This window comes from Azolla caroliniana, unplaced genomic scaffold (genome assembly GCF_043228905.1).
Source record: "Azolla caroliniana isolate FFs.n. ecotype wild unplaced genomic scaffold, voAzoCaro1.0.p SCAF_2, whole genome shotgun sequence".
NCBI lineage: Eukaryota > Viridiplantae > Streptophyta > Polypodiopsida > Salviniales > Salviniaceae > Azolla > Azolla caroliniana.
The window spans coordinates 26,389,497-26,402,027 of NW_028230437.1; the positions used below are offsets into that span (position 1 = coordinate 26,389,497).

Consider the following 12,531-nt stretch of genomic DNA (forward strand, 5'->3'; position numbering starts at 1 on the left):
TTCTTCTACTACTTCTTCTTGACTTCCTTCGTTTATATACATGTAGAAATTAGAAATTAGAATGTCACGGAATCTAGTGCTTGGATATATTAACCATCTGGCTTATCCTTGCAAAAGATTTTGTTTGAACGATTTGCTTTGCTTGGTAAGTGAAGACGACAATTATAGTCTCTCCCTCCCTCTCGTTGTAAGCTCTTAGGCTAGAACCACAACACATGATCGTGCGTTCAAATCATTAGTATCGCAAATCTCCATTGCACAACAATATATACCACATCCCTTTCGTTGATGCATCAAAAGGAACAACAACCTTGCGGTCTCCAAATAGTTCGCACACAACCATCTTGCTCATGACCCACTTGGCCAACCCTTTCTCTTGTTCTCAATGATTTGCAGTTAACTTTTTAATCTAATCTAAAAAGAGAGTGCATGCATTCTCGTGTTTTCTTACTTATTGCTATAACTCTAAAAGCTTTACCTAAGGTCACGAAAGTTGCTTTAGATAACGTGTTGCGATTCATGCTTCTCCTCTTTCTCGTCATTGAGGTCCCCTTTGTGGTAACTGTTGAGATATCAAGCTCAACTAGTTTAATCTAGTTAGTCAACACATGTAACTTAGTAGTTACCTAGATCTAATCTAGTTAATGTGTTGACCTTAAGCCTTTAAATAGGACCTTGTACTTAAGTATGATATTCTAGATCCTCCACCCCTTAGTACATTTAATGTAGGACTTACACATAAGTACCTATGTCCTACCCACACATGTGCACCTTTGCACATGGGTTGTATATATATCTCATTGTGGGTATTTTTGTATGTTGATGACACTTTTCAATATAGTCAATCATCCCCCATTTATCTTTGTGTTCAAGTGTAACTTCCTCTCTCTCTCTCTCTCTCTCTTCCTCTCACACACTCTCACGCGCATATCATACTAATCTTTCGCTGCTTAACATAACCATATAATTAGTCGCTAATTAACCCTAGTTAATTACCTAATTACTTAACATGGTATCAGAGCGCGTGGTTTAGGAAATCCACTAAGCCCACCGCTTATTCGTGATTGTGTGTTCGAGACGCCGACGACAAATCCCGGCTATTTGCTATCCGCTACCGTAGTGCCGCTACGAAGGACGTGTACGCGACCAAGAGAAGAAAAACAAAACGGAAGACACAACAATCAACATGAACAAACAAATGGGAAGCTCACTCCCTAGCGAAAAGCTAGACCGAAGCAACTATTCATCTTGGGAGTACAAGATGAATCAATACCTTGTCAACCAAGGGTATTGGAGCTACATCAACGGCGCACAAGAAAACAAACCTGAAACCACACACGCCAACTACCCAACGTGGGAGCAAGGCGCGAGTCGGGTAATGTATTGCTTGGCAACATGTGTAAACGACCACATGCTTAGCCACATTCGTGACGCCAAGACGCCCAAAGAGGCGTGGGAAAATCTCAAGAAGATTTTCGCCGCGGACACATCCGCACGCAAGCTTCAACTCTGGCAAGAGTTGAACAACATACAACAAAAAGAAATGTCCGTGACGGACTACACCACCAAGATCAAGAGCATTTGCGACTCACTTGGCTCCATCAACGTCAACATCGACGAGGACGAGATGGTGCAAGTATGCTTGGGCGGCCTCGCACAACGATTCAACCCGTTGAGAACGGCAATCTTGGCGAGAGATACCCCTCCCTCGTTCTTCAACCTCCAATCAATGCTATTGGTCGAAGAAAACCATGTTCAACCAAAGACCAACACATCAGAAGGACAAATGCTCTTCTCCGATACGGATGGTGCCCATAGACGAGGTCGACGCGGAAGAGGTCAATTCGACCTATCCCACGAAGGGAATTCACAATTTCGGCAAGGAAACGGAAGCCATCGAGGAACCTTCACAAGAAGGGGGAGCTTCCACACCGAATAAGGTCGGCGAACGACGCCACCTACGTGCAACTATTGCGGCAAAATCGGCCATCGTGAAGAGGAGTGCCGAAAAAGACGAAGCGAGTCGGCCTCAACAAGCCGGCAACTCACAAATTACGCCGTGAACGCAGAATACGCGGACTCTTCGTGATGAGGCATAGAGCGAACTCTATGATGGCCTCCGATCCCGCAAACTCCGCAAGCACCTCCAACTCCGAACACGCGTGGTTCGTAGACTCTACAGCCTCGCACCACATGACGTCGCACCAAGAGTGGTTTCGTGACTTGCGAACGCCGGATCGACCTGGCTACATAGAAACTGGAGACGACACTCCGCATCCCATTCGGCACATCGGCGATGTCCCATTCGGGAAAGAAGGCGAGCAAACTTGCATCAAGAATGTCTTGCACGTGCCCACAATAACAAAGAATTTGGTCTCGGTCGGCCAAATTGTGGAGCAAGGCATGCAAGTCCGCTTCAACAATGAAGGTTGCTTCATCGAGAAAGACGGCCGACTCATAGCCAAGGGACGGAGAGACAGTCGCTTGTTCATCCTCGACTCAAACAAGGTAAAATCAGCCATGTACGCCAAAGGTCTCAAGACCGAGACAAACATCGAGTTGTGGCACAAGCGAATCGGCCATGTAAACCTCCAATGGCTTCGCGGAATGCAGTCAAAGGGAGTCGTAATCGGACTCCCGACCTTCGAATCGAAACGAGTCGACCGAGTGTGTGAAGCATGCCAACTCGGCAAACAACATCGACTCCCATTCCCGAAGGAGAGCTCCACAAGCAAAGACCTCCTCGACGTCATACACTTGGATGTATGGGGACCGGCTCAAACGTCGACGCTCGGCGGATGCCGCTACTACGTCACCTTCATCGACGACCACTCGCGTTATGCGTGGATATACCCGATGAAGAAGAAGAGCGAAGTGCTCTCCCATTTGAAAGTTGCTTTAGATAATGTGTTGCGATTCATTCTTCTCCTCTTTCTCGTCATTGAGGCCCCCTTTGTGGTAACTGTTGAGATATCAAGCTCAACTAGTTTAATCCAGTTAGTCAACACATGTAACTTAGTAGTTACCTAGATCGAATCTAGTTAATGTGTTGACCTTAAGCCTTTAAATAGGACCTTGTACTTAAGTATGATATTCTAGATCCTCCACTCCTTAGTACATTTAATGTAGGACTTACACATAAGTACCTATGTCCTACCCACACATGTGCACCTTTGCACATGGGTTGTATATATATCTCATTGTGGGTATTTTTGTATGTTGATGACACTTTTCAATATAGTCAATCATCCCCCATGTATCTTTGTGTTCAAGTGTAACTTCCTCTCTCTCTCTCTCTTCCTCTCACACACTCTCACGCGCATATCATACTAATCTTTCGATGCTTAACATAACCATATAATTAGTCGCTAATTAACCCTAGTTAATTACCTAATTACTTAACAGTAACAAACAAAAAAGAGAGCCATACACTGTAGTCATCATGAATCATAGGCACATCGAAGAACAATGGGATTCATTGTTAAGTTTGCATTATACAAAGAGAAAATCAATTTTTGTGGGGCCGTGCATTCAAACTTCGAGATACACAATTAGTTGTTTCTATGTGAAACAATTTCATGGCATTCTAGGCTAAGAAGAAGAAGAAGAAGAAGAAGAAGAAGAAGAAGAAGAAACCACGTGTCATATGTACATAGGTAGCTATGATTGCTCCTGTTGTAAGGGAGCAATGAGTTCCACGTGTCATATGGATGGGGCGGGAGACACATACATATGTAATATGTGGGTGTGTGTGCCTGTCAAAATGAGAGGAAAACTGAGTGGAACAGAGAGTGAGAGACGGGCAACAACCCCATTTGCACAAAAGAAAAAACAGACAAGAGGAAAAGATGCATTTCCCTGTGCTTAAGCAACCTCATGGATTGTTGTTGGTGTCCTCCATACCCCATTCGAAGAATAGGAGGATCTCTGGATTACGTCCTGGCCCTCTGTTTCAGGTTATACATTGCTCCGTTCCTCAGCGCGGTGAAGATAATGGTCATGACTACTCAAATGCAAAAGTTTTGATACTTGGAGCTACTGGTAGAGTTGGAAGCTCTGCGGCTCGCGCTCTCTCTAGACATTGTCCTCACCTTAACCTCCTGTTGGCTGGTCGCAACAGGTAAGCATTACTTGCTTTTTTCTCTTTTCGCCTTTTGCTTTTTCTCCGTTTGCCTTTTCTTATATTTAATTTCACTCATTGGATTCTTTTTTCGGTGATTCTTTCCTTTCTCTCTCATTGTGATTGTTTTAAATTCCTTTGTTTGCTTATATTTGGGCTGGTTCGACATTAAGCACATGCCATCGTGATGTTGTGGTTATTATTTAGAGCAAGTTGTTTATATTGAGGGTTTTAATGTTTAAGAAAATATACCATACTGATTTTAATTTCTTGGGGTTTACTTATACAAGGGTTGTTGCTATAAGGAAATATCATCTTGATTCGGTTATTATTTAGAGCAAGTTGTTTATATTGAGGGTTTTAATGTTTAAGAAAATATGCCTTGGTGATTTTAATTTCTTGGGGTTTTGCTTATACGAGGGTTGTTAATATAAGGAAATACCATCTTGATTCTTGGTTTTAATTGTTTCTTGTAGTGAGATTGTTAAATCTTAAGAACATATCATGGTAGTTTTTATTGTTTGGGGTTTGTTTATAGTGTCTTTTTTGTCCAAAAAAAGATACTAAATTAGTATTAGAAAACCCACAATATATACCACAGATCCCCTTTTTTCTAAATTCTAACCGGCTTAAATAAATACTTTGGTGTAGAGTAAAACCACTCCACCTTATTAGAAAGCCATCTATAAAATATACCTATGTCCCAGATGGCATGAAACTCCAATCGCTTAAGCTCCGCTTGTTGCGTATTACCTTTAATACTATCCAACAAACCTCTGAGATTATGCACAATCTCTGTCCAAATCCAAGAAATTTTTTGGGCAAAGCTTTCAGTCACATTTTGAAATACCTTCAAACATTGAGCCTTCCAAATATACCAAATTGTAATATTACTTACCAGTTGCCATATTTGAGTTTTATTAGTCTTTATTTGTGGATTCAAAGGTATCAATCTTTTTCCATCAAACCACGTCTCATCGCAATAACATCTGCAACCTCCTCCTATACCATAGGTTTATCTTGTACCACTGCCCATAATACTGCTCCCAATGTATACACTGCTCAAGGATATATTGGTATTAATAATGCTATGATTCGTTTCTATATGTCCATAGCAAAACCACAACTCCACCACCAATGCTTATAATGTCTTTCCTAATTCTAAGAACATCTTATTGTGAAGATAGTATTGCTAACAGTAAGAACATATCATCCAGATTCTTCCTTGTTTGCTAAAATATATAGTGGGTTGCTATTGTTAAAAACAAGTGATTATGTTTGCTTATAGTTGGGTTCTTAATCTTGTGAACCTATCACTGTGATTTATTCTTTTTGTTGTTTAGTGTGGGGTTGTTTATTCTATAAGCATATCATCATGATTCTTTCTTTTCTTAATTTTTATTTCTATTATAGGGTTCTTACGGTTAAAAATACAGCATTGTAATTCTCTATCCATTACTTTTTGTTTGCTTAGCGTGAGGTTTATTAGTGTGAAGAGCATATCATTGCTCATAGTGGATTGCCAATGAGAACAATTGACTTTGGGAGGGAATTGAATTGGTAAAAAACACAGGAAATTGATGAAGGTTATGATGGGATAGTTATTATAAAACTCAAACATGGAAAAGGAAATTTTGAGGCAGAGAGGATATGTGTAACAGTTGACAATGCCATTGCTGGCTTTTGAAAAATGTTATCTTCCCAACAAAGTAGTGGAAGTACATCTATTGGCATCATTTCTTTCAATCCTGACAAGTAAACTTTCTTTGATGTACTATACCATCATAGATCTCTTTGACAAATCAGATCAACATATATCTTATGTAAAACACTTTTTTTCTAATAATTAAATCTCGTTAATCTTCTTGTGTGCTTGTATCCTTGCAAGAGAAAAAGGAGAGAAACTCTTATCTGAGATAAAGGGAAACACTCAATTTGTAAATGTTGATATTGATGACCGATCAACGTTAGAATCAGCCTTTAATGGTAAAGCCCTTAACATTTTTGCTGAAGTTTGTATGTCTGTGATGATGATGAGGAAAGTTTTGTTATATATAATGAATTATTCTACAGGGATAGACCTTGTAGTTCATGCAGCTGGACCATTCCAACGTAAAGAGCATTGCAATGTTCTTGAAGCGGCTATTTCTAAAAAGGTCGGGATATATAGTCACATACACGTGTATAATATATATGTATATGTATATGATGTATATGGATATGTATATATGTATGTGTATATGTTTATATGTGTGTATTTGTACGTGTACGTGTATGTGCTTAACTAGTGGGAATATCTAGCATCTTGGCCAGTTTTACTAATCTCTTTTGATTTGTTTGGTCTCCAAAGATGAGACAACATTTTAAAAGATGTGATGTCTCGTTTGGCCTCATCACCCATATAAATGCATACATCTATATATGTGTGTATACATACATATACATGCATGCATACACATATATCATTGTGTCTCTCTCCAGAGGATGAACTTGACCAAAAAAACTGATGCATTATGATCCACTTCATGGTGCCAAATGAGACAAAAAGAAACTATAAATTGTTGGGTAAAGAAAAGGAATCGTCTTAAAATATGAATTTAACATTATTAAATTCATGGGGAAACATATGGTGTTTCCTTTGTTTTTTGTTTCTCCAAAAAAAGATACTATATTAGTATTAAGAAATGCCCTAAGGCTATACATAAAAGATGGACCTTTTGGTAATGAGCCCCTTTTCTAAGTTCTAATCGTCGGCTTAAATAAATACTTCGGTGTAGAGTAGAACCACTCCACCTTATCAGAAATCCATCTATAAAATATGCCTGTCCCAGATGGCATGAAACTCCAATCGTTTGAGTTCCGCCTGTTACGTATTACCTTTTATGTTATCCAAAGAACCTCTGAAATTATGCACAATCTCTGTCCAAATCCCAGAAATGATCTGGGCAGGTCTTTCAGTCACATTTTGGAATACCTTCAAACATCGAGCCTTCCAAATATACCAAATTGTGATACTACTTACCAATTGCCATATTTCAGATTTATCATTTGAGGTTCTGTGATGATTACTACACCTCAGCTGTATCATGTTAACTGAAACTTTTCCTTGGCCATTGTTTCTTTGACTTTGTCCTATTACTTCAAGAGATAGTTTGAATGAGTTGAGACTCAATTTCAAGTTTTTTGATACTCTTTTATCTTTGGTTCTGATTAATGTTGAATTAGGTAGACACTTCGATGTTCATGCATTTAAGAGTCCTGCTATATCGTTGTGATGTTTTTGCCATGGGAAATCAATACCCTTACAAAATGGTATATAGAAATGGACATGAATTCTTCTAACATTATGTTGATATATTTTATATCTATGTACATATATTTACAGGTTGCATACATAGATGTATGTGATGATCATGATTATGCACGTTGCCTAAAGGGTCTACATGAGAAAGCGAAGAATGCAAATGTGTCTGCAATAACAACTGCAGGGATATACCCGGGGATCAGCAATGGTTATTATCTGATCTAAACTATCGTTTCCCATGACATCCAGTGGCATATGTGCATAGAAACATTTGTCTGACTGTATACAAGGAAACCAATGCAGTGATGGCAGCTGAGCTTGTGCGTTTGACAATGGCGTCTGACTTTATCTCCGATATGCAAAGAGAGCCAGATTTTTTGAGGTAAAAAATTACTAATATTAACGAAATATGTTTACTTGGATACCTATTGATTAAATAAAATGTGAACATTGTACCAAATTTGATTTTTGGGAAGAATTCTATTGTCCTTATTGTGATGTCGAGGAATATTAGAAATAAGGGGTAAATAAGAGATTTTGAATATCAAAAGGGAACTTGGTTCTAAACTCCAAATATGCAAACATCGCTGCATAGTATATGTATTGTTAAAGTTTCTGAATTTTTATTAATATTGTTGGAAAGTTTCATTTTTAATAAACTTTGCTTTTAGCTTCTAACATCACATTTTCAGATTCTCATATTTCACTGCAGGATCTGGTGGAGCTGGACCAACTATACTCTCTACAAGCTATTTGCTCCTTGGTGAAGAGGTTCTTGCTTACCGGAAAGGTCACTTTTCTGTCAAAGAATATTTTGTAGCAAATTGAAGGAGCCTTTTTTTAATTTTTTTTCTCAGAAGTGTAATTTGTGTATTTATATGTTACAGGAGAGAAGCTGAAACTCAAACCCTACAGTGGTTGCCTTGATGTGGACTTTGGCAAGGGTGTTGGGCAACGAAGTGTATATCTTTTGTAAGTTTATCTCCAAACTTTTATACCAAAGCTCAAAGGAACGGAAGAAAGATATATTAACATGTCTAGCCTAGATGATTGTAGCTCAATTGGTAAGGTTTGTGGAGACCATAAGATCATGTGTTCAGCCTTACATTCTGAGGTGGTAACTAGTAACATTGTGCGTACAGTGAGATCAGAACCTGGTGCTTGGATCAGTAAAAAATTGTCTTACGATTAGGGTACATCCCAAATATGAAGTAAAAATTTAACACCTCTAAAAGACCATTATGGCATATGTAACTTGGCAAAAATTTTAACTTTATACGCCAAGTTGTCAATGCACATAACAAAGAAAGAGAGAACAAGGAAAATATATTTCTACTTGAGCTCCCTAAAACTACATAACGTGAAATTTAATCATGAAACCACAAAATCAAAGCCGGTGGTTGATCCTTGGAACTGAAATTTATATGCTCCTAAAAAAATCCATCATGTGAGAAAATTCAATATGTAGGATGAGGACATTTGTGATGCCAGTGTTATTATGAGGAGGACATTGAAATCATGTTGCCAGTTGGCATAGGCAACATCCATGACAAAGTGCAATGGCTCTAGTTGTCATGAATCATCTAAGTCACGATTCCACTTTGGCCATATCTGTTTCCTTGTACATCACGAGTGTTCCTAGTAGTATCTGTTGAAGAAATATGTCAAAGTCCTCTGGCTAGGTGGATGAGTGAGCGTTGAAATCTCCCTCAAGATGCCCTCTCTATGCCCCTTATGTTTTAAAAGGGAAAACTGTCTATGCTCATTGTATTCCATTACTCTAAGAGTCTACACAGAGGTCCAAATGCGACAAATAGGACTTTCACTGATCTCGTAATAGAGTGGTGATTACATATAAAATGATGCCCAGATTCAACTTCTTGATTCTGGCCAATTGGACCGTCTAAAGCCATATATATGTATTTTGCAGCCTCTATCCTTCGTTGATAAGATGATGTCTCACTTTTCTACTGTGTGATGGGCATGTGACGTGGGTCTTTATATATTTATCTTCAATGATGAAACCATATGTGGACAAATGCAGAAAGAGAAACTTATAATTGGCCATCATTGTATTTTTTAATTTATCCAATTTAATTCTTTGTGCACTTCAATGATATATGTTTATGTTACTTATTTCTCTATCTTGGTCATAGCCAAAAATGGACAGTAAAGGATATAGTGAAATGATGGGAGCATTCTGTACTTCGAACTAGTCTTTCAAAGCTGGCAGATGGGGCCATCTAAAGCTGTGTGTATATCTTGCAGTCTGTATCAGTCATTAATGAGATGATAACAGACTTGTCCTATTGTGTGAAGGGTGTGTAATGTGTCAGGATGTACTTGGCTTGAATAATGAAACCATACGGAGACAAATGTAAGAAGAAAAACTTAAAAATGGCCATCTTTCTGCCCAGTTGCACTTTTCTAATGATCAAGTTATTTCTTGGTTCACTTCAATAATATCTGTTGATATTCTTTATTCCTCTCTGATTTTGTCATATCCAAAAATGGACACTAAAGTATATAGTCAAATGGGGCACCATCTTCTCTAATAATACTCTTGGAAGTTATTTCGAAAAGGCTATTATTTATTATGATGTTCTATATGTGTGGATCTATGAGGGATTCTCCTAAATGTTTTCCATTACCGACATTGATTGCAGAAACCTTCCCGAAGTAGCAAGTGCACATGAAGTTCTTGGAGTACCAAGTGTTAGTGCTCGGTTTGGTACTGCCCCGGTGTTTTGGAATTGGGCAATGGGTGCAGTAGCCACGTTTTCCCCTCCGGTAGTTCCAAGTGTTCTTGCCATTGTTTTGGATGTCCTAACCCTTTTTTATTCAAAAATTTATGATGTTATGTGTGATCGTTTTAGGGTTTTTTGAAAGACCGAAAGAATGTAGAAATGCTTGTCAGTCTTACAAATCCATTAGTGCGTGTAGTTGATGGAATTGTTGGTGAACGTGTGTCCATGAGGGTGGGTGTTTACTTTCTTTTTCGTTTTGAAAAGGGTATTTGATTAATTGCTTCGACTATATCTCTGTGAAAAATTCTCTTGTTTCATTGCAGAAATTTTCTAAATTTTCAAACCTGGTTCTTAGCAGATTGATTTTGAAACGACTGATCAGAAGAAGACAGTTGCACTCTTCACTCACAAGAAACTCTCGGTGTGAGTTAAAGTTACAATGCTGCTCTTGTCTTTACTTTATTGAGTGGTTTCTTTCTTGTTTTGATAGATGCTGCATAATTGTAAATATTATTGAGTGATTTTTTTCTTATTTTGATAGAAATTGCATTTAATTATTTTGGGAATCATGACAAAGTTTACAGTTCATAGTAGATACTTTGGTGTAAAATCTAACACAATGCTTGTCATTCAGATCGGTTGGCATCTGCATTTCTGCATTTGTAAGGGCAGTTTTGGAAGGGAGTACACAACCAGGTGTTTGGTACCCAGAGGAGGTAAGCGTTTTTCTTTTCGACACGGGTCTAGGATTTTGTGTGTGTTTATAAGTGTGTATTGGACTTCTGATAAGCGATGAATGGTAAACAATTATATAAAATGTGGGGGATGTAACACGTAAAAAATGATTTGCAAGTATGATTCTTATTCCTGCCGAAGATTTTTGAATGCAGATGAAAACCATCTGTCTCCCAATATTTGATGCAAAGAGTATAGTGATTGAAATTGGCTCCTAATGTTTTGGGAAAATATATACCCTTTGACATGAGAGTTCTCTTAAAGAGTGTATGGACTCCTTATCACTTCCTATTTTTTTTGTTTTATACTTTTGTTGTCTATCAAGGCAATTTATGATAGTAAAGTTTATCAAAGCTATCCAGCTTATCTAACTTGAGCATATATGGGAGGAATTCAAAGCTATTCTACATGCGGATGACCTAGAGAATATAAACTATTAAAAACTACTCTTTTTTAATAACACATTGAAACTTTTCTCTTTATATAAAGTCCGAAGGTATCGCGATTGAGGCCAGGCAGACACTACTAGAACGAGCTGCTGAAGGCACGATCAATTTTGTAATGAACAAGTAAAGTGTTTCATAACCTATGTTATGTGCTTTACAAGGAAAATATTCAATAATTTCTTTTTAGCTTATAAATTTTCAATGACATTGCCAGGTCTCCTTGGATGATAGAGGCAGAACCAAAACAACTTGGTTTTGGCATCTACATGTAGCATGTTATTTTTATGGGACAACATTTTATTATCGTTTTTGTGGATGTTGAGTAATCTGTACATTGAAATAAAATATGATTTTAACAATAAATTGTACATTCTATCAAAACTTTCCTGGTGTCAATGCTTTTTAATCGTATCTAAATTTGGTAACTTGTGTTCTTTCGTATTTGGATTTTTGGATTAATCACTCGTTAAGGATGAATTTACATTAAAACGGTGAAAAACAAAATTACAGTGCATTGCTGAGGGAGAGTCAATTATTTATTAAGTTTTTAAAGTGCTAAAAAGGAGGTAGTTCTGTTGATGAAAGTCACTTCTGGAATTCAAACTTTATTGGATGTAAATTCCAATTGATACTGGGTTTGCAAATCCTCATTTCTTGCCTTTTACAAAATCCCTATTAACCCAAAACTATGTTGTAGCTCCCATTTCAACTACCATATGTTGTATGATGTATCATATTTAGGTAGTAATTATGAAGTGATTCTTTCTAGATTTGCCACTGTGTGAACCCTCCTGAATGTGACCTCTGCATGATACAAACACTGATCCATGTATAATACATCCCTGTTATGTTGTATTTTGTGATTTTCCCTAACCCATACCTGAGGCATTCATGGCCCTATATTTTTTTTTCCCAAAATCATTTATAGCCCCATTATGTTCTATCATGTGATTTTACCTGAGCCATGCATAATACTTTCATGATCTTGTCATATTATACTAGGCGACTGGCTTTAATTTTTAAATTGTTAATACTTGTCGATGCCGTATGGTCAATACTTCACTCTCAAATCGCTTTCGTTTTTTCCTTTGGGTTGCACATCCGAATATGACAAAATACAAAACGCATTTCTTACAAAGATAAAGCACAGATAGTATGGCAAAATAAACTCCTTGGCAT

At 37.8% G+C, this 12,531-nt stretch overlaps 1 protein-coding gene and 1 long non-coding RNA gene across 2 annotated transcripts; both read left to right on the forward strand.

The window, feature by feature from the left end:
* The first annotated feature begins 3,814 nt into the window (after positions 1-3,814).
* Positions 3,815-11,679, forward strand: LOC147867897 (Saccharopine dehydrogenase). Its single transcript, XM_087315807.1, has 13 exons — positions 3,815-4,120; positions 6,009-6,106; positions 6,194-6,276; positions 7,506-7,632; positions 7,728-7,806; positions 8,117-8,214; positions 8,312-8,396; positions 10,091-10,214; positions 10,301-10,402; positions 10,530-10,594; positions 10,806-10,887; positions 11,396-11,475; positions 11,567-11,679. Exons 1-13 carry the CDS (start codon positions 3,849-3,851, stop codon positions 11,622-11,624), a joined length of 1,353 nt encoding a protein of 450 aa, XP_087171933.1. The 5' UTR covers positions 3,815-3,848; the 3' UTR covers positions 11,625-11,679.
* On the forward strand, positions 8,403-9,987 carry LOC147867898 (uncharacterized). The gene is made up of 2 exons (XR_015529389.1): positions 8,403-9,343; positions 9,581-9,987. It is a non-coding gene; the product is annotated as an uncharacterized LOC147867898 (long non-coding RNA).
* Positions 11,680-12,531: the final 852 nt, after the last annotated feature.